Source organism: Hylaeus anthracinus, unplaced genomic scaffold (assembly GCF_026225885.1).
Source record: "Hylaeus anthracinus isolate JK02 unplaced genomic scaffold, UHH_iyHylAnth1.0_haploid 12001, whole genome shotgun sequence".
Classification (NCBI taxonomy): Eukaryota; Metazoa; Arthropoda; class Insecta; order Hymenoptera; family Colletidae; genus Hylaeus; species Hylaeus anthracinus.
In genome coordinates, this window is record NW_026534348.1 from 7,171,563 (window position 1) to 7,193,969 (window position 22,407).

Below are 22,407 nucleotides of genomic sequence, written 5' to 3' on the forward strand. Positions count from 1 at the left end.
TGAACTTCTCTCATTGGTAACTATTATGAGCGATCAAAATAAATTTCTCTCAACGATACCATTTACCAACAAGAGAAAAAATGTTTGGTCACTTGTAATCCTCATTTGTAATCAATACGATTTTAGTCGATAAATTGCTTGTTATACCATGATTTTTTTTTCTGTTTACTAATAACAGTTATGGTCCCCGGTTCGCACTGTCACACTCGCACCTGTCTAATAACAATATCGCACCGGTGACCGTGGCACGGTGTTTTTAAGAGATACACTCTAATCGGATGATCGGCTTCGGTCATTCCCCTCCTACATTAATTCTTCCAAAATTCTAGAGTGACGTTACCCCTTAAACACCGATACAGAATCGTCGTGTAATATTCCAATAATAAAATGAAAACTGTACACCGAATATACACTGAAGAGGTATCTGGAGATTAATTATAGCAAGAGCGCGTTTCACCGCATTCGAGTCTTTCAGTAACTCGATTAATGTCGTATTATATGCAACGTTTCGAATAGACATCAGTGACGGAATCCTTGAAGCGATGCCGTGAATATCTTACGCTGGGTCACTCGTTCGTGTGAACATTTTCGAAAGAGTATTGACGTCATTACTGGGGCACACAGGTATTTACTTCGTTTCATTCGCGTTTCATCTGGTATTCATAGAAAGCCGTGGGTCTGCCGTCGCAGCGGCGCAAAGAGAGCGTTGGGACGTCTTCCTCAACAGGCGGCAGAAAGTTAAGAGGGTCAAAGGAGGATGGCTAAGCGGACGAGGTTGGAAATTGAGACAGCATCTATCATCCTGATGCTACCTCAAAGAAACCGAGACGTCTTGGTCGATGAAACTGGCTCAGCAAAGTATAAGTGCTGTCCCGCCTTGTCTACCGAACGTACCATTCCAGTGCAAACGAGTCCTATAGACACATTTAATGCTTCCTCGAGGCACCAGGATAAACTACTCATCGGAACAGCGTCTAGGAACCAAGAGATTTTATATCAATGAAAAGTTGTAACAGGTTGATGATTCTACGCGAAGATAACCCAGCGCAAACGGTGTCGTCTTCGTGGGTTATGAAAAGCGCTCGCAATCAGTTTCAGAGGAGATATTTGAGCTGTTGATTTGGAAAGCGGGGCAAGTCCATTTTGTGAGAAAATTAGTTCAAACTAAATCTTATTACAAATTAGTATGAAACGTATGTTTTTAATCAATTCATAATACAGATCATTTGAGAGTTCACAGGGCGCAGACGTGTGAATTTAAAAAAAATATCAGCTCACATGGAACGATGAGACGGAACTGTTTTTTATACATTTCTTTATTTTACGCCGATCGCATTCGAGTGACTGTTCAACCGCGTGTTCCTTCGTGAATCAGTAGGTGACTGTCTTTTGTTTTTCGTAACTCAGGATGTTTCGATCGATATTTCTCATTGCGAGTACAACGATGCCATAACTTTTGAGATTTCGAATCGAAAACTTATTTTTATCAAAATGAAACATAGCCATACGTCACTGCAGCTTTCTATTACTGAAAAAAATTGTTTAAAATCGGTTCAGTAGTTCCGAAGATTAGCCGAAACACACAGATAGACAGAGAAAAATTTTGCAAAAGCGTGTTGGGTTTCAGCAAGGTGCGAAAAGTTATATAAGAGCTTAAAAAATGCACTATTTCGAAATCACAGAGAGACACTTCAATTTGATTTATATAGAAGATAGAAGATACACACGCGTCTGAATATAGTTAAAGACCTTATCGATGTTTGGACCCAAGAGCTCAGACTTTTGTTTAATGTACAGTGTAATACTCTTTTGCATTAACTAAATAATTATACACCAACAAATTACGTTTTTTCCCGAATTCAATGCTTGATTAGCCACGATAAATATGTCTCTGGGTATTTTTCACGTGAACAGATTCGACTTGATGCCAGTGTAATTTGCTCTATCTCACGGATGCTGTTCGATGTATATTATTTCAAGTGCCTTTAACGTGAACGAAGAGACAGGCGGTTAAGTATCTTTAGATCAAGAATAGCGACAAGAAGAAGCAGGGTTCGCAGACAAATGGCTCATGGACACTCGAAATGGGTTTCCAATGTCTGTGGATACGAGTCCATTCCACGTTTACTGACAGCGCAATTCTTACTGGACAAAGTACAACAGTCAGTTGGTTTTTCTGTAGCAGTTACCGATGAAACATTTACTCTACCATTGAACGCCAACTGTCTTACTTATATGTACGTACAATACAGTTGGTGAAACGAATATAACGAGGTATCCCAACCTCGAATAGCATGGAAAAAGCTACCTCTTACAGAGTTTATTTACACGTATTTGATACTAATTGTATGTATTATTGGAAACTCTTTTGCGTGTACGTTGATGCTTGAATGTCGTTGTAATAATGCCCACTAATGAAGTTTCTTGTAAATTGTATATTACTTATTTGTACAGTCTTATGGAGTTTATAACAACGAATTCTATTTTGATCAATCGTTTAAACAGGATATTTTTTTTTATGTAGGAAACTTATACAATACATTTTATAATATTAGAATATTAATTAGATCTTCTAATTGACTTCAAGATTTTTACATTTGATTGATACCGTGAGACTAATGCAAACCAAAAAATTGAAGTAAATAACGTGATGTAGTTCTCAAACTGATTAATATTCCTTTATTGTGAACATAACGTAATTGATCGCCTCGAATGATTTCGCAAACATAACTGAGCCGCTCCGACTGATTTTGAGCAACTGTCGCGAAACTGTACCGATACAGGCCGTGTACACGCACACACATAGGCACACACATACGCTCTCTTACGACACACGGCAAACAAATAATAATTTAACACCACACTCCAACTTACAGTTCATTCTGTTTCACACATCTTACTTGACACTACTTGTACTATATTATTCTACGCCATTAAACAAAATTGTTCGAAAATATACGTATATCACCTTCCATAACTGTACAAATTCATGTACTACGCTTAACAAGATAATTTCAAGTTGGAGTTTTTGAAATTATTTGTTTCTCGGTTGTGTCATAAATCTTGGGACAAAACCTGGAAGACCTAACAATTAACAAATACCGTAAGCCCACATTACATCAAAGTTACGAAATGTATTCGTTGCAATAAACTCGTTGACACTTCTGAATTCACGATTAATCTCTATTTACCGATTGACGCCTGTCCATTCTACGCTACCGAATATTTGTCCTAATTACGAACAAAATTTAACCGATAAAGCGTTACGACTGTCAGTTAAGGACAAGTCGTAAAGCATCGGTGACTAAATTCGCGTGCGTGCCTATCGCCGTTTGTATAAACAGCCTGAGCCGTTCGCAATGTATGTACACTGGAAGAAACAGCATCTCCTTTCTCGCGAGATTAATTTTTGTAATAGATTTCAATGAAATATCTTTGAACAGGTTTCAAATTTTCCTACGAATAAGGTCAAAGTTTACTGGCGGAGTAGGGAAGTGGCACACCGTGGGTGATCTTCGATCATAGCTCGAAACGACGCTCAAGTTTAAAGATCGTTAATGATACGCAGGGCAGGTTACGGTGTTATCGATTTTTTTCTTCATTTGCGTGCTCCCGCCGTCTGTGCTTTTGTCTTTTTGAGCTGTTTGTCCTTTTCGAACCTTCCGGCAATTCGGAACAGTGCGAGTCAGAAGCAGACCCTTTCATCCGTGCCGTGAGTATTATCGCGCACGCCATCTGCACCTACAACCCTCTCCCGGTGGTTTGTGCTCTCGCAAACCTGCAACGCGTCCACCTACACATTTCCACTTTTCCGGCGAAACCCTTCTTGCACCCTCCTCTCTCCAGTTTGCACTCGAAACGATGTTGCTTCGTGCACGAGCAGCACGTTCAATAGATATCAAATGATCAATGAGACTCTCCTTGGGAATATACGGGGAAAAATATGTTTCCTCCAATTTCTACTTGACTATCGACCAGGCTCTATGGTATTACGAAATGATTGGGAACTGAATGAACGTGTACAAGCAGATACATGAATAATTTAGTATGTTATTTCAACCCTCGACCGACGGAAATACAGTGGAACGTAAATCTTTCCGGACGGTTAAATTTTAAGCTCTGCTTTAAATCGGAAAGATGGATCGACGTTGAGAAATTGTAATTTTACTTACGGAGACATTTACAGACCTTTATATTTATAGTTTGATATTCGAGTTATAGAACGGGGCGGAATGAAGTGCATACCACGAATGGTGTTCCGTGAATACATAGCTGTTTCTTAATGTTAACGTAGGCAATTATCGACTTATTTACTCTTTTTTTTTTTTTTTTTATTTTTCGAATAAAGTGACTCAAGGCTATAATTATCACTTGAGATTAGAGCCTGTTGTAACGAGACATCGTCGTTTCAATTGTTGTATCATGAGACGCGATAGCTAAAATTATAATAAATATTATATATTCGTGTATCTTACGTTTTCCTTACTTTCCTGTGTATATATTTTACTAACGCCTAACATAAATCTAATTTACATTATCCTTGGGATTATTATGGAATTTTAAGTTTTTAAGAATTAAAGCGAGAGGACTAAGAAATAGATCTTGACGAAAATATAATTTATTATTATGTACATGAGTCAAAACGCCTAGTTGTATTGTTCGACACAATACTAATGGTGCGATTCAAGATAATTACCTCTAAGGTAGTATTCTGAATCATCGGCACGAATCTGGTTCGCATTTAAAACAATATTTATTATAGTTAAGAAAGTTGTTTCATAACAAGTATAACTAAATAACATGTATTTCGAATGAACGTTTAAATAATAAGTATCTCGAACCGACTTTGAATTAATAGTGTTACAGTTTATACATTTAAATATTTATTCGTCATTTGCAAGCGGAAAAATAATAATCTTTTACAGAACGTATAACATTATATGTTCAACATTAAATTTACTCAGAGCATGTCTTTAAGCTATTGTTAAATTTTGTGTAGCAATGATTTGGGTTCATTTAAAATACATGGAATATCTAGGTACTTGAAAACGTTAGTTTCTTTAAAATATTAAAAAATGTTCCGTGTTTAACGTTTATTAGAAAGTATATTATTTAAAAAATATACAGATTAAGTGTAGGTTATATAGACTCGTTTAGCAGGACTATTCATGGCAGACGGTAGCCGTGCGCGCTAAGTCTCAGGTTCCCTTTTCGTGACTGTCGTCACGGGTTCGAATCCCGGCCGGGGTGTTGTGGTCCCTTTCTTCGAGAAAAAAAACCCTGGATTTTCTTTACTTTCAAAATTTGGCCATCCACACAGTCGTATGTCTGCCGACTTTCGTAGTGTTATTATATCTTCGAAGGTTCTGCGGCTGTGGAGAGTAAATTCCAAGCTTTACTTCTGCGATGTTCTACTACGCTTTCAATCGTGTAAAAGTACGCAGAAGTTTAGTTACAATCTTTTTTTTTCTTTCGTTTTAATAATACTTCATCACTTTATATAGCTCTTTCTCAACGAAGTCTTCATTCAATAAAAAAGTATTCGGTACAACTCTCCTTTTGATGAAAAGAAACATTTTACTCCCATTTATTTTATTTATATAAAAGATGCCATGTATATCTGTATTCTATATTCAAATTATATTGATACTTACAGAAAACTGGCATACAGAAAGTGAGATCAGGAAATTGTTTTAAATAATATACTTCTATAAATAAATGGAACGTGAATTAGAAAATGTGAAACAAAATGCAAATGTACAACTCAAGTTATTTGTAGTATGAAGAAATTGATCTTACACAATTGCTTTATTTAATATAAAATTAAAAATTCTATCAAAGAATCATATAAACAGGAATTTTATTCAAAGTTATTTATATATTTATATAGTTATATATTTTGTTCAAAGTTATTTGAACAAAAACTGATCGTTGAGATAGTTTATTTCATATGTGAATACTGTAAAGTAAAAATTACGATGAAAATATGTAGCGTAAAGTTACGTATCTCAAGTATAGAGGTGACGGTGAGACTCGTTCTTCGTTTGGTCTTACGGCTACGCGGCATAAGCGCTGGCTTTCAACCGCGAAACGCTCGTGTTCGAATCCCCGTAGCCGCGTTTTTCATTGATGTCGATTTTTCTGTGCTTGTGACGTTTTTTCTTTCTTTCCATTATTTCTTCATTCATGAATGACCAACCACAGTCCAGCTCCTTGCGTATGTCCATCAATCGTACGGAATGGCGTTTCAAACTGTGGAGATAAATGAACTGGTGTGTCGCTATGTTTCCTGAGTTCATCGATAGCTCTGGTAACACGTTTATCCAGTTACATTTTTTGTTTCGTTCAATTATCTTAAATTGTTCACGGTATATTTTAGCATAGCACGGAAGAATATTTATTACTTGGATCTATAATGATACTATTCATACAATACGTTACTTTACAATGTTCTATTCAATTATTAATACTTTTATATTTATTCTTTAATTGAAACTCATGTAAACGCGATCGGGATTCATGTAAAGAGGTATTAAATTAAATGTCAAAATTAATTGCAAAATAAATTACGTGTTGTTACCTTTGATGCAATTGTAGTATTTGCGTTTCCGAAAGAAAACGTGCGAACGTATTGTAATTTAAAATTGACTTTCGTTTATTGCTTTTTTTTTATAGGTTCTGAATCAGATTTCAAATAAATAAACATTTACGACGAAATGAACGAACGAAAATTTCTTTCATGACAACGTTTTATTGCTTACTAATTCAAATGAAATTTATTTCCACGGCATGGTATGTATTTTACATCATTTATTAATTTAAAATATACAATTAATTGGTTAATCGAAATTAGTGTATCGTATTTTTAAAGTTTTTGAACTACTGCACATAATCATGCACAAGGTTTCAAATAATTTCACTTAACCTCAGTTGGTATTCAGTCCACGATTGAAACATTTTATTCTACAATCGACGAAAGAGTTCGTAACGTTCTTTGAGTGTACCATGCACGCAGGTATAGGTAAATTCACAGTGACCGGGAAATCTATACTGTACATACATTTAAATATGATACTTGGTTTACTTTTGCTCGAGATTGATTATAACATTTTTCGAGGGAGCACAGTTAGACCACCGCGTTAGTATTCAGAAATGCCGCGGTTTGCGGAATAAGGCAATTAATGTTGAAGCGGGTTGAAGTCACTCGGAATGAAATAGGATTACTCTGCATTTGTGCGCGACCTACAAATACGTTTCGCTATCTGTGCTGCCGCTTTTGGAGCCGCATAGTTCCTCCCCGTGCCTTTGCGAACCCTTAGGAATATGCGTAATTAAGACACTCGTGAAACACTTGTGCGGTCATTATAACTGTATGCGCGTGCATAAAGTTTTCGTTGCGCAACAAACGCAACGTAAGAATTTCCCGCCGACACAATTAATTACATGAAGAACACTTAAACTCCATGAAAATTATTCAAGGAACTTCATCGTAACGCGAGCGACCCCTCGGCACGGGTTTCATTTTTACGAGATGAAAACTGCTTCGGACGCTGTTTGATCATAATTAACGAAACTCGAGACACGCTATAAATATAGACTCTGCGAGAGGATAAACATATTTAATTAATATTGGGTTGTCGTTCACCCGGCTCTGACAAGTAAAGCTTGGCTTTTCCATCGTGAAACTTCGCTATACGTACCGCATAGCCAGAATTTATCTGGCAAATAGTACATATTAAAAAGAAACGACAGAGCACAAAATTTTGTAGTCTACGGCCAACATAATGGCGTGTATCGATTTTCTATATTTGCAATATTTTTGGTAAAACGAAGGTGACCTTTAATTTTTTAAATAGAATTCTGTGCATGCAATACTTTTGTACGCGATATTGGAGTATCGTCTCTCCCCCCACAATTTTTTTTGGCGCCATTTTTCGATTGAAAAATGATTGTTAAACATATTCTTTTTTTTTTGTTTACACCTTAAATCGTGGTTCAAAGTTTTAGGTTAATTTCATGGATACATGCCGTCATTGCAACGGTTTTGTGGGTCACTGTATATCTTTTAAAGTTTTTCGTGTATACACAGAAAGAGGAAATAATAGTTCCTTCCTATTTCTAAAATAAGAAAGTAGGAATTTAATAATACAAACGTACGGAACTTGTTAACAACTAACAACGATTAACTGTAACAAAATTGTATCACCTTATTTTTGGAAAGTACGATGCGTAAAAGAAGTTTATCATTGCGCGAATGAGCGAAGATGAAAGAAGAAACAGCCTCGAATTATTCTTGAATTCTGTTGCTGTACTTCATAACTATGCGAATAAAATTCTGGAAATTTCGCAGATGTCGAAAACTTTACGGTGAAATGCCTCAAACGGTGCATAACCGCCTGTTGAAAGAACCTTTGGTACTATATTTTCGCCAAACTACTTTTTCTTCGCGTTTGAAACGAACGCTTGCCGGCCGCGTTGGTTTTCTAGTTCTGAGTCGAGATATTCGAAAACTTTGTTTACCCGTTTTATTGAAAATTGAAGTTACACGCGAACGCAGTTCCGCTTTGCGTCTCGTACGCGACCACGAAAACTGGTTTGCGATAGAGTGTTACATAAATTTGGGGTAAGCCGTGCAATAGCAGAAACTCAGTAACAACATGAACACTAAATTCACGGTTTGCTACAGTTTTCAGGGGAAATTGTATTTCGTGTTATGTTTTCGACGAAGTTCACTAATACGCCGCGCTAAATCATAGTCCACTCCTGAAACTAATTACTATGGTTTCAACAAGCGCTGGTAATCTCGCTTGTAATTTATGTATTCGCGTTGGATTTTATTTCAAAATGAATAGCGAAGGTATTGCTGCATAAGTTTGTGTGGAAATTTTATATTTCACAGCCGTTTGGACCTTTGCAGCCTTTTTTACCGTTCCGGTCGTATGTCTGCTCTTAGCAACCACAGCGAAGAACCATACTAATCTTATACTATATTCATCCATATATTATTTTACACGTTCTCTGTATTTTCATTAGTTAAATTTAAATTCAAAGCATTTTCGATGCCAAAAGATTTTTATTAATGACTAGAAATATTAAGAATTTCATTCTACGATGAAATAAGAACAAAAAAGTTCGTGTTAAATTAGAAACTTGACATTAAATTAATACAGTACCATGAGAAAATTGACTTAGAAGTCCCATCAGTAAATAAAGAGTTAAAAACAAGCTTATAACTATAAATTTGTTCATTTCAATCTCGTAATTACAAAGATATTCGAGTAATTAAAATTTCATATACACTTGTCTTCGATTGTATCTCCCATACATTTTTAAGATATTTTAAAAATAATACTCCAATATGGCAGAAAGAAAGTTACCGAAAGATACCACACGATGAAGAATTAAAGCACATTACTGTGCAAACATATATCTAAAGTTCACAAAAGAATCAATAAATCTTGTTTATCCTCCACAATCCTGCATGTTATGTATCGCTGCTCGTTTTTTGGAAATTAATTCCGACTAGTACGATACCCTTGTCTGAATTTAACACGTTGATCGCCGCGTCACCCACCACATATGGGTGACAGTGCCTTTCACTGAAAAACGGAAACTATTAATTCTGAAAGTGTCATAGAAAATGAATTTAAACGAAATACTTGAATTTTGATGAAGTTACAGAACTAAATACCAAAATAAATATTTCATTACGGAGTTTCCAAAAGTCTGTAAACAAAATGAAATCGCAGTAGAAATTTTCAAAGATATTAGTCTGGCAGTGAACGTGTTAATACGACAGCAAAGGGTTAATTCGGTGTCAAAAAATAAGCCAAGAATTTTGGTTGATCACTGTAGTAGCTTTTCACGAAAAATATTCTACTTTTTTCAATTCCGGCACTGAACTGCCTCTTCATCGCTCATATAGTAGAATTCAGACCACCCTGTGATCATAATATCAGCGAGAATATTATATATAATCCGCTGAGGAATGCTGAAAGATTCGTCAGGTAAGGAAATTCGTGAAAATTCCCTGGGAAACGATAAGATGTAATAATCGCTTTCCTCGCGAAGATGGGCACCCACCGACGTCTGTTATAGAACAGCGACAGTGTAATAACCTCCGTGGCCCAGATACCGGAGAAAAATCGAAGTCGACGACAGACATATTGGATGCTGAGAAGATAGTTCCGTCTAGTTGTTTTTCTCCTACTTCTTACACCGGCAGCTCAGCGTGCTCCGAACCCGACACCCAAATATCAATCCTTTAGGGACACATACGTATGCCGTGCAGGGTCGATACGATTCGAGGATGCATAATCTCTCTCGCGGTAATGCACCCTTTCTCTATCGACGGCGTTCGAACGACACGGGATCAAGTAAAAATGCAACGTTTAGAACGTTGTTCCATCCGTATCGTTATTTTTTTTCGGATAGAATACGGTCAATACTCAATATTGGGTTACTTCAGTTGTATAAGGGTGTATCGTTCAAAGGGGATTGATTAAATACACTACGGACAAAATAATTTATAAAAATTTTGCCATCTTTCAATACGGACCCTTGCCCTATAATGAGATTTCAGTATTTGACCGCATCGATATTTATTCAAAAACGCACGAATAACTTCAAAACGTCAGAACTCTGTCAAAGAAAGCCGTAATCTTCATTTTTCATTTCAAAATCCTTATTAAAATGTGCATGTCGCGATGGTTTGTTTATCATTTCCGAGAAATCAGTGCGATCCAGATTGCCTGTCAAGCAATGAAAAACACCGAAACAATTAAAAGTTTATTAATAAGTTTTCTTTAAAGAATAACAAACAGTCCCTATCTATTATCTGAACTATATTAAACGATATTAATATTTCGTGGTATGTCCTTTGATAACTTTTTTTAATAACTTTTCGTCTCTGTGCTTAATCTCATTCATTCAATTGATGTATGTGAATCGCTTTCACGGTTGCTGATGAACTAGACTTGTCGAGTATTCTTCACCGAAAGACCAAACCTTATTTAAGTGCAATTTGGTATTATAGGTCCAAGAGGGGGAAGTGAAATCAATAGGTTGAACGTATGCGAAACCTTTAAATACCGATAAAAAGAAGACCACACGAACGGCCTAATTGTGGTTAATGCAGTAGCAGCCCGGTCTAAAGTATTTTTATCATGCTGATCTTTTACAGCAGCGTTTAATTATTCGTTAGAAATAATGTGAGATATAGATTACACAACGACTGTTTGACCTCACCTAAATATAATTAAAAATACCTTAACATGTAATACCTACTTCGATTGTCCCATTATACATTTATTTAACATATACTTACCTCTAAAATAGCGATAGGTTAAATTTGTTATTCAAGTTATAACGAATTTCTACAATATTTTCCTCCTCGACCGAACCTTTTCATTAGTTACAACATTACAGTAATGAACATACCACGTCTTCTCTAAAACAGCATCGTTGACTTTGACATCTTAAACCACATATACTTGAGATACTCGTAAATATCGTCCCTTCGAAGCTGAAAAGTTTTAACAAGATCAATTATTTTGTATCGTTCGATGGTCGTCCTTAAATGGTACACCCTGCATATGAACAAACAAAATCCTGAAGCCCGTTTCAAAGAACCCTTTGTATGCAATACGTCGACCCGAATAACATTTCCGTAATCGAATCCAAAGTGGCTGGAAAAAAGGGGAAAATAAAAAGGATTATAACGATACGTGGACGCAGGCGTGACTTGTTCAACGAAGAGAGGGGATGGAAATCGTCATCGGGCCTAGATTCTCGTATCGATTTCGATGCTTCGATACACGTATTCGCAACCCTGATTTTACCAAACTTTTTACGGTCCTGCATGGACGTGTACGCGCACCACGCGCAAACGTAGAGAGGAAAAGAGCAGTATTGTTTTGTTTCATCGTGTCCGATTAGTCGGTCGCCCCCAAACCCCGTTGTCTGCGACTTGCATTCATTGGGTTTATCGGGTCGTAAGCCTGGTATCCCGGCGCCTAAATTAGCGTTATACAATAATTTAGCTGCTTCGAGTGCGCGTACTCGTTCTCACCCTACACGTTCGTTAACTCTTTACGTATTTATTTGTACGCATTGTGTGCGTTCGTACCGACTTTATCCCGGATTATTCGCGCTGTTTATGCACGTTCATTTCATTTTCCGAATACATCTTGCGCGGCTGCAAATTTATGGAAAATACAATATGATTTCGCGCGGAACAATTACGTATCGCGATGTTATCGTTTATTTTAATTCAATTCTCAGGATCGCTAATTTAATGCGTGGATACGTTTGTTTAGGTTAAATTTTATATTTTGTTTGACGTAATTGTAGTCTCGTAAATATCTATGATAATAACACGGTACACAGATCGTTCGAGGTTGCGATCGAAAACACGCACGTGAAATATCTTTACACGCACAGTAAAGTAATTTTATTTGCAAAGAGGCTTAGCACAAAGATACGATATTCGAACGACTAGTAGGAATGGAAAATCGACGAAACAAAACAACACATTAACCCATTCGCTGTCAGACAAAGGGTCCAGGAGGATAAGGATAGGCATTCGATCCCAATTTTCATTGCACATTATGTGCCGTGCAATGATTTTTGACAACAAATTTGGTGAATTTCATCACCCTCTGATGTATGGAAGTACTTTTCACGGAAATCGGTTGAAAACTCCCATAGTTACGAAGTTTTGAAAAACTGTCCCCTGAGTATTGCGTGGCAGTGTATTTTCTATTTAATTCACATTTTATTTTACCTAATATCGGGAATATAAATTATAATCCGTGATAGTATCAGACCTAAATTTAGTTACTTCATTACTAAAATTACTTCGATTAAAAAAAAAAAAAAGAAGAAAGAACTGAGTTCTAATTGGATTTCTCTATACAAAAATATTTATCGAATTTACTTTGTTTAATAATGTCAATACAAAGTTTTAGTTAAGAATTATATTGTTTTCATTAATTTCACAAAGATGCCAATTTGAATCCATTTGCCACCTCAATGAAACATTACTTCGGTGTTAGCAGTAACTTTGCGATAATTAGTTAATACAGATTTATGTTGGTCGATAAAAGACTCAATTAAGGCGCAAGGTTTCCCGCAAAAATTAGTCGCTTCCCCTTATCAGTAAAATTCAATTCACGCTTCTGGTTGACACAGAACTGCCTTTTTTTTTCGAGGAAGAATGCCGTACGGCCATTAAAAACTGCCGCGGCTGCCATTTAAAACCCTGGTCTGGCGTTGATCGTTTGAGTAAGGGGGATATAGTAACGCGAGATAAATGAATTAAGGGTCGAATGAATAATCTTCGGGGTGCTGTCGAAGGTACAAAGGCCGCACCTATATTTTAACCCTGCTGCACTTAGTTGCACGGTCCTCTTTTTGTCCGCCGCGCCGTCTCTCATCCCTTAACTTTCTCCTCTTTCTCTTCTTGTTTTTCCTTCTTCCACCTTTTCCAACGATCAACTATTCTCGAAGAAGTCGCAGCCATTGTCTGAAAGCTTCTATTCAATTCTGAATTCGATCGAGATCGCGACGACCATTTTATTGGAATTAACGCACAGGAAGGGAAACTTTCGTTGCAATGAATGTCTTGCAAATATTTTATGACACGTGCACCGAGCCGGTACCTATTCTTCGTTTGAAGATCGAATGTCAAAACAAAGAGGACCTAAAGTGAACCATGTAATAATATTGCTGAGCGAGGCACAAATTTTTACAATTCATTCCAAAAACAAATTGTTGCTGCATCAGATACGAGATCGAATACCGTCGAACGGTAACGTACGTTGCAAATGGTACAAAAAAGGGACAATATTTTTTCCTCCCAAACATATCGGTATTTGTTTGTGCAGTAGCCGTGCAACGAGCAGGCAGAACAATAAATTATGATTGGTCACGTAACCACATGGAAATAAAAAGTTGCCATGAGCAAGTCACGGGTATATCTGTCGAGGTTCAGTTTTTGAAATTTCAACGAAATGCGTTTTAAAATAAACTTTACGAGTTTCGAATTTATGATGCGTTTCGTGTTTCAATGAAGCAAAAAATGTGCGCAAGAAAAGTGTTCGATAAGGTAATTTTTGTTCAATGGCTTAGAAAGTGGAAGAATTACGATTACGCGCTCGGAAATTGTTTCAAGAGAATTCGACTTTTTTTTTATCTTTTTTAACGACTTGAGAAAAGAAGAAGGTTCTCCGAATAGAAACAGATCGTTTAATTCCAATTAAACGGCTGCCAACCTCCATTTAATGGCGGAAATTACACCCGATTCGATTAAAATATAATGCAGACGTTGGCCATCGGTACACTTGATTTCTATTCGCAAATTACTTCTTATTTATTCCATGTTTGAGAACATCGTAGCCTTCGATTAAGGTGTTGAATAACATCTGAACAATCAAACACTACTCTCGTTGTTCTAATTAACACATTCGCGACAGCTGACGCAAATTCACGTCACTTTAAATTCTTATTATATGTATTAATTATCAATTAATTATGAAAATCTTTTGATTTTATACACTACATATTTACAACATTGATATTTCAAAACGTATTTTGTAATTCTTATTTTCGTCAATACTTGATCGATACTTCTTATTCAGACTAATTCTGGGACACATTCTTCGCAGTTAAAAGGTTAAAAGACCAAATCTTAAATCCCATTTGGAAAATTCTTTATTAAAAACCTATTCAGATTTTTTATGTTTCTTTGTAGAAGTTTACACCATTTTTTCATTTTCCATCCAGAAGTTTTTCTCATTTTTCGGTAACGAAACAAAGTTCGGAGTTCCGCGCAAGTGGACGAAATTTTTAAATTCGTTAAATGACTTTTTTCACAATATCTTCGTATAGAGAATGACAAGAACAATTCTTGTTGCATTTACAGTTAATTCACCTGACGTTTAGTTTAAAAAATATAGATCGAACTTATTTCATTGACGATATCGAATTTGTTCAAAGGAATTGCGTCAAGTGAGTTGTTTCAGTAATTATTTTTTATTCATTTTGATTTTCTTCCGCTTATTTCTCACGTTTGTCGTGTCTCATAAAATGGGTAATAGGATCAACTCGAAGAGATCAAGGCTTATTCGATAAGCCGGCAGGTGCGAAGTATATTGCTTCTGCTGAATGATAGATTATGTCGACGTACCCTTAAACGAGTACATATATTAATATCATAAAGCTTTTACGGTCCATAAATTCCGTGTCCCGTTCTCAAAGTGAAGATGAAGGATAGTTATCCGGATAGTTCCTTCGCTTTCGTACTTACATCTGCATCGAAGCATGTCGCGTTAACTAAGTATTTCCAACAAACTTTCTAATGGTTCTATGTTAATATACAGGGTGGGCCAAGTAAGTGTAACAAATTATAACTTCGTTATCAATAAATTCAACGAACAATGTCAAAGGGAAAAGATGAATCGTTCAGAGGGTAATATATTCGTAGGACCATATTTTGTTTATTACTCTTAGATAGACTGGAAATTAAGGTCGTTTCTTTTATATTAAATTCAAGCAATATTTTAATAAATTTCTATTCTTAATCAATTATGTAATTGCCCTCGTTATCGACAGCCTTTTGTCATCTAGTTTCCAAATTTTCAATATCGAATCTGTTGTTTTAATTTTATTTTTAAGGTTCCACTCATGTATCGTAAATAATTTGAGTATTAGTTATTTAGTTACTCCTCGTTGAATATTAACTCGTCGAAATTAATTTCCGCGTCGTATTGGTAGGAATTAATTTCCGAAGTACGAGCAGTGGTACATAATATGCAAGATTATGAACAATTAACAAGATTTATCAATTCTTTCGTGAACTTTTGATACATCATCACATTAAATCTAATCTCACTTTACACTTTTGCACTTTTGCACTTTTGCACTTTATCATATGTGTTGGCGATCGGCAATATAGTAAAACATTTTGTCGAGATCTCGACGAGAATTTGAAATGATCTTGAAGTAATTTCGATCTCGAATGTGCGTCTCGAAATCGACGCGAGATCGAGATTTATCTCGTCTCGCGCGTATCGCTAGTCTGAACGATTTGTTTCAACACCAAAATTAGGTAATTATGGTAGAATCGAGAATTCCCAGAATTGTCTAGCTTCGACTGGGTTCGTTGAACCTGAAATCAGAGTCTGGTTTTCTTAATTTAAGCACCGTATTTCACGTTCTCGCGCGACAATACGAATTAATCCTAATAAACTAGATGTTGCAAGTTAGTGGTGACACGCTCGTGTCTCCTGGATGTGGCACATGTGGATTGCGGTTTCGGGAGAGGTGAAACCCCAGGAATTCCCTGAAATTTTCGCATTAATGGATAACGCATGTTTATACCCGGACTAGTTAAGTCAAATATTTTAACGTTTTTTACATTCTATTTTAAGCACGGTATTCTTCTTCCCTGAATATTATCTCAATATTTTACGATTTTGGTGCCGCGGAATCTTTTAATTCTTTGCCGATTTAAGAATTTCCATTAGACGGGATAAAATTGTCCGAGGGCCGTGGTTTCGTGAAATTTCTCTATGTAAAGTGAAAATAAATTTCGCGTTGCATCGTGCATACTTCTCTCCGTGGCTTGCTTTTATTACGTGTCGTAGGACATTCGCTCGAGCTTGCACTCGCATCCAATTCTTTTCACTCTTCGTCGACCTTCACCCTCTGCCACGGGTGGATACTTCTGTCGCGATATCCTCCCTTTGCCATTCTTGAGCCATCCTTGAAGGTTATCCTTCTTAGGGCTAACCAACTAATCTTTCACCACTTGGTTGCTGACGTTTATTGAAAAGTTACTCTGCTACGTTCACTAACTTTCATACAGGAAAAAAAAAACCGTTTTTCGAGTCACCATAATTCTTTCAAGTTTAGATGAAAATATGTCTCCAAAACTAGCGATCAGTTTTATTCGTTCTCCTGATAATTAATTAATAATAAAATAAATAGCGTTAGCAGCAATGGTTTGTATCTATTAAATTTTGAACGTTTCGATTCTTACTTTTATATCCTTTCCCGAGAGTTTGTTTTCAGTTATTTCGAAGCATCAAAGACTCTAGGAGCATTGAAATTCGAAAGTCACCATTTTCAGAACCACCCTAATGTATGTATTTTTTGTAATATAGTAATATTAGAACTAACGAAATTTCACCTAATAAATATACAATAATAAAATAAGAAGATAAGTTTTTGATTTTTCTACAAACTACATCTAAATCGTGATCCGATCCAGTAACAACCAGGTATCGTGTTATTTGTAATTGAATTTCAACAACGATAACGAAAGGCGTTTCGATAAACAGATGAAAACATCGGACATTGACAAATAATGTTTGAGATTTAGACGGATAATAAACAGGCTATTAATTAAATGCCACAGTAACAACTTTTATTAAGGACTACAATTTATCTGGTACCTAAGCCTTGGTTCATAGAAGAATGGAATTAATTGCGTCTAATTCATTTTCCGAAGATGTCTAAAATACAGAATATATTCAAATAAAATTGACCTAATCGTAGGCGTACAATCGTATCACAGCTCCTGCGGCTTTCAAGGAATATAAATGTGGACATCTGGTCCTTGGCATTCGTTATCGGCAAGTCGCCGACACGTGGGAACAGGTGGAGTCTCGCATACGCATCTCACGCAAATGGAATTATAGTCGGTCCCTTGGTTCAGTTCGTCGCCAATGTGCATCTTCAGATTACCGAACTTACACATATCGTTCTCTGCAATTTTGAAAACACCAGAACGATTAATAGCTACTCCATTTTCATAAATGTAGAGGGTGTTTCGTTTAACCCTCTATGGACTGAATTTGTTTTTCTTCTAGAGACAACTTGCAAGGCATTTTGATATATCATTATTTATTGGGTTGTCCGGCAAAGTCCATGTCGATTTTTGGTAGGCGGTACAGGTCTGAATATGTCGAAATGGTTGAAAACAAATAACACGTATACATCCTTTAAAAGGTGGAAAAGTTGTGGAATAAAATGGCACCTATGTAATTCAATAAATTCATGTATATTTATTATATGCCTTTGAATTTCTCTTAGAAATTGGCATGAACTTTCTGGACAACCTAATATTATTGTTACGAACTCCAGTTTTAGAGATCAAATCGTTTAATATACTACGAAATCACAGGAGAATTAATATTTATTACGATAAGTGAAACTGTATGTTTGTTAGATAAACCTACCTGCATCAGAGACAGACTTAGTACTATCGTGGTTGTGAATGACAGTGTCGTTCGCATTTTCTGAAAGGAAATGTAATATTAGAGGATATATTACTCAGAAACAAGTTGCTCCTTTTTAGGACAGAACAGTAAATTTAATTGAACGTTTATGATGAACTTACGACATCTGGAAGCGATGCTGCAATCTTTTTGTGGGACTTGATCGCTATAAAAGACGGGTGCACAGTTTTCATGAACATCGGGGGCGTTTCGAAAGAGAGGATCACACCTTGGCTTCCGGCAGAAAGGTTCGATATTCTGACCTAAACGTGGAATTGATGTTAGAAATCCTCATATTAATACTGTTTTCAAAAATGTGCAATTTTTAAGTATTATTTATCTCAGTACCATTGTCTCAGCAATGATAAATAATATACTATACTATGATACATAATATTGCATAACGATATACATATAATAATGTTACGTTAAGAATTTGGTATGTAAATTCATTTTTTTTTTGTTTAACAATATTATTATTGATTTAATTGTAACAAAATACTTACTATCCTTTATGTTATAGTTTTACAGTTTATACGACTTTAAATTCGAACAAGTTCACTGATCTTGCATAATTCGTGAATTATTTTTAAACAAATTGTATTGTAGTATTTAAGGGTTCAATTGAAAAATATTAATTATATGCCAGCCACAAAAGAAATAAAAAATAAAAATTCTTAATTTTGATTTATATTGCTGTCGTAGAAGTTGTACAACTTCGAATTTGAAAGACTTAAAAATAATTTATGTTCGCGTTAGGGATGACTTTTCTTCGAGAACACGAGTTCCTTACCTGTGTATCCTTCCATGCAGTAACATGATTTTTCCGGTTCAGATTCTGGTTGGAAATAATCACCGTCTTCATAAATTTTGCCGTCTACTTCGCACGTTGGCTTCTTTTGTCCTTCCTCAACTAAAGAATGTAATTAATTATGTTCATTTCATCTGCACGTATTAATTGTTTCAAAGTTCTTCTTACAGGCTTGATATAATCGGATCATAATTTTTTAGAAGTTAATAAATATTTATAAGTTATGTTAATGATAACAACATTCTCTTGTCAAAATTACTTTGATTATTTCCAAATAACGCTGCGAGAAACAAAAGACCGAAATGTTATTTCAAATTGTTATTTTTCATTGTAATTTTTCATTGTAATTTCAAATGAAAATTGTCCTTATCCTGCTACACTCTTTGTACTGAATTTTGTGTCAGAATTTTTACTGAAATTTGTTTATTATGGTTGACGACGAGAATCTACATACATACGCGTAATTTACTGCATTGAATTTACTTACGACAGACATATGGTCCAGGACAGCAACGATCATGCGAACGTTTATTGTAACAATTATCTTTAGGTGCTATGATTCCACAATCCACTGCCGCGCAAATAAAAGTGGCACTGTTCACAAATTGAAATCATGTGATGCATTACGGATGGATACATTAAAGTTTAACGAATTCGTCTTTAATTTACCGCATGATCCCCCCCCCAAAAAAAATGTATAGTTCCATCTAAAAACGAAACTTTACCATCATATTTTTTAAATTAATAACATAAACAAATTTTCGTTTACACCGCAATAAATATACCATTTTAATCCTGGAAGTTACACATAAACAATTTTTTCGTATCATGAATAGTCATTGAAATATGCGTCCGTCATACTTTAGCGTGGACACCCTGTATACGCTCTTAGTGGTCAGAAAGGTAATGAAGTATGAGGAAGAATTGCAGACGAATTCCGTCACCTAGGCTTGAAAGTGTTTCTGGATTTCAATCTTTCAATTGTTAACTGTTTCTCGAAAATGAGAAGATGAACATACTCATACTTACACGCCATTATCAACAGTTCTGCAAAAACAACCGACATCGCAACCATTTTTATCCTCGTCTCTCAACGTCTCGTCCACCTCGTACACATGACCGTTCGCGTAACACTTTTCCTTCGACAATTCCTTCAAATGACTGCAGTCATATTTCTCAGCGCAGCAATCATCAGGATTCTTGTACACTGGCGTGCAGCCCAGTTCCTCGTAATATCTCAAAGGGCCTGGACACTTTCCTCTGTTGCAAGTCTCTTTAAAAATAAAATGGAATAACGTCAGTGCAATGTATCCTCTTCTCAGTCGATTGGCCGATGGTGAAGCGCGAGAATTTTCGTTGATGCCCGGCAATATTCTATAGATTTTCAAAAAGAGTAAGCGAACTATAAATTCTACTAGAACATTCGCATTTACGAGTGTTTCTTATAATACAGTATTGTCTCGAAATAAGCAAGTGCTTTCCGTCTCGGAATAAGCAACTCGGTATCTCCACATTTTTTATTTGAAGTCGGCTGCCGAGTGAGAGATCAAAAAATGAGACAAAATGTGAGAGGCCCGTGAAAGCGAATCTTTACATATCTGTACATACACGTTCCATTCGTTCGATTTTACCAGTGATGAAATGAGGAAGCATGTTATTTTCTGTCATTCTTCGAAGTACAACACCCGACATTATGCGACCAAGTGTAGATTCATTTAAAATTAAAAAATTCGATGATTTCAATTCCATTCGTATTTGATTAAAAAATAAAATCTCAGGGTCCCTTCTGGAGAACTCTTTATTGTGCTAGTTAAAAAAAAAAAAACAACAACAACAAATAAAGAGATCGAAATGAAATAAATCGTCGAGAACACTCTAGACCAGACTATATTCACTTTTAAAAGTTCTAAAAGTTCACTTCACTTTCCATTCGTTTTAGGGTATGTGCCCTTATAACAAAGGTTTCTAACTTATACTAATACTTCACATCACCAGTCAACTTTCCTGGCTATTCAACGACCGATTTCTCACCTTCGGTCGCACAAACGGCGACGAGTAGCGTCATATAGACGCACTTGCGCAGCAAATAGTGAGAATTACCGCGTGTAAACATCATTGAACAAAACTCGGATACACCGAGGCGTCGTTTGTTTTATACCTTGAACCGACAACGAGGCAAATGGCAAAAGGAACGAGAGGGGCTTCCCTAAGGTCGAGATTCTCGGAGTAGGGGTATCCGAAGTTTTATCAAATTGCAAGATAAGTGCTGCGCGAAGGACGTCAGTCGATTGTGAACGCGATCAGCGGAAGAGAAAGGAAGAACGTTCCTCGGAAAATGATATACGGTACTGTACAGGATTTTTTAAAAGAAGTTTCAGGATTTTCAACGATGTCGGCTGTGATATTGCGCATTTGTTAAAACTATTTCTGCCGTACATGATAGACGCGTTTTGAAATTGTCACTTGAAGTTAGTTTCCAGTCGAATAATTTTCCCTCAATTAACTTTTTAATTATTAAATCTACATCTACACATCTACTTTACTTTGTAACCCAACAATTCTGTGTATGTTTTGTAAAATTTGTTGCAAAACGTTATCACGAACTGATAAACTCCATCGAACTCTACGCATAATTCGATAACTAGAACATGTACTCGACGCGAGAATTACGGAAACCAAATCATTTCGATTGCAGATATTTTGTTACTCGGATTATAGTATAAAAAGCAACGAATCCTCAGTGATCGCATAAAATCATTTTCAGCGGTTAAATGTAGGGAGTGCTTGGACTGTAACGTCAAATTATGCCTATGCCTAGGAGGAGTATTCGGATCACTAAAGATTAATAGATGGTATTCGAGTTAAAATGTTATGAATGTTATGAATTATATGAAAAATTATAATATTCATATCGATGCCTACAGCGTTGTCGTAATGGCTACTTAAACATCTCTTTCATGTTTAAGCGTAGTCATGTGTACTTTCATTTTAATTTGTATTAAATATATACTGTATATAATATACAGGGTGTCCCAAAAGTCGGGGAGCAGCCGGAAATGGGGGGTAGCTGAGACGATTCTGAACAACAATTTCCTTTGCAAAAATGTCGGATGGGGCTTCGTTAAGGAGATATTAAGCGAAAACCCCGACCAATCAGAGCGCGCGTAGACCGTTGGAGCGGCCGCGGTAGCGAAGGCTACGCGCTAGGCAGCCGCGCCCAATGTCCTTCGATGCACGTCGAGTCACTTGTTCGCGTACAAGCGCGGCCGCCAGCGCGTAGCCTTCGCTACCGCGGCCGCTCCAACGGTCTACGCG

At 36.2% G+C, this 22,407-nt stretch overlaps 2 protein-coding genes across 2 annotated transcripts in view; one reads left to right on the plus strand and one right to left on the minus strand.

The window, feature by feature from the left end:
• The window catches only part of LOC128891141 (lipase member H-A-like), a 222,896-nt gene that overhangs the window by 14,179 nt on the left and 186,310 nt on the right, over positions 1 to 22,407 (plus strand). The gene's annotated exons all lie outside the window — the stretch shown is intronic.
• LOC128891152 (kielin/chordin-like protein) lies at positions 17,407 to 21,281 on the minus strand. Its single transcript, XM_054150405.1, has 7 exons — positions 21,124 to 21,281; positions 20,122 to 20,365; positions 19,580 to 19,686; positions 19,075 to 19,194; positions 18,404 to 18,544; positions 18,243 to 18,302; positions 17,407 to 17,769 (listed from the first exon to the last, which is right to left on the minus strand). Exons 1-7 carry the CDS (start codon positions 21,206 to 21,208, stop codon positions 17,591 to 17,593), a joined length of 936 nt encoding a protein of 311 aa, XP_054006380.1. The 5' UTR covers positions 21,209 to 21,281; the 3' UTR covers positions 17,407 to 17,590.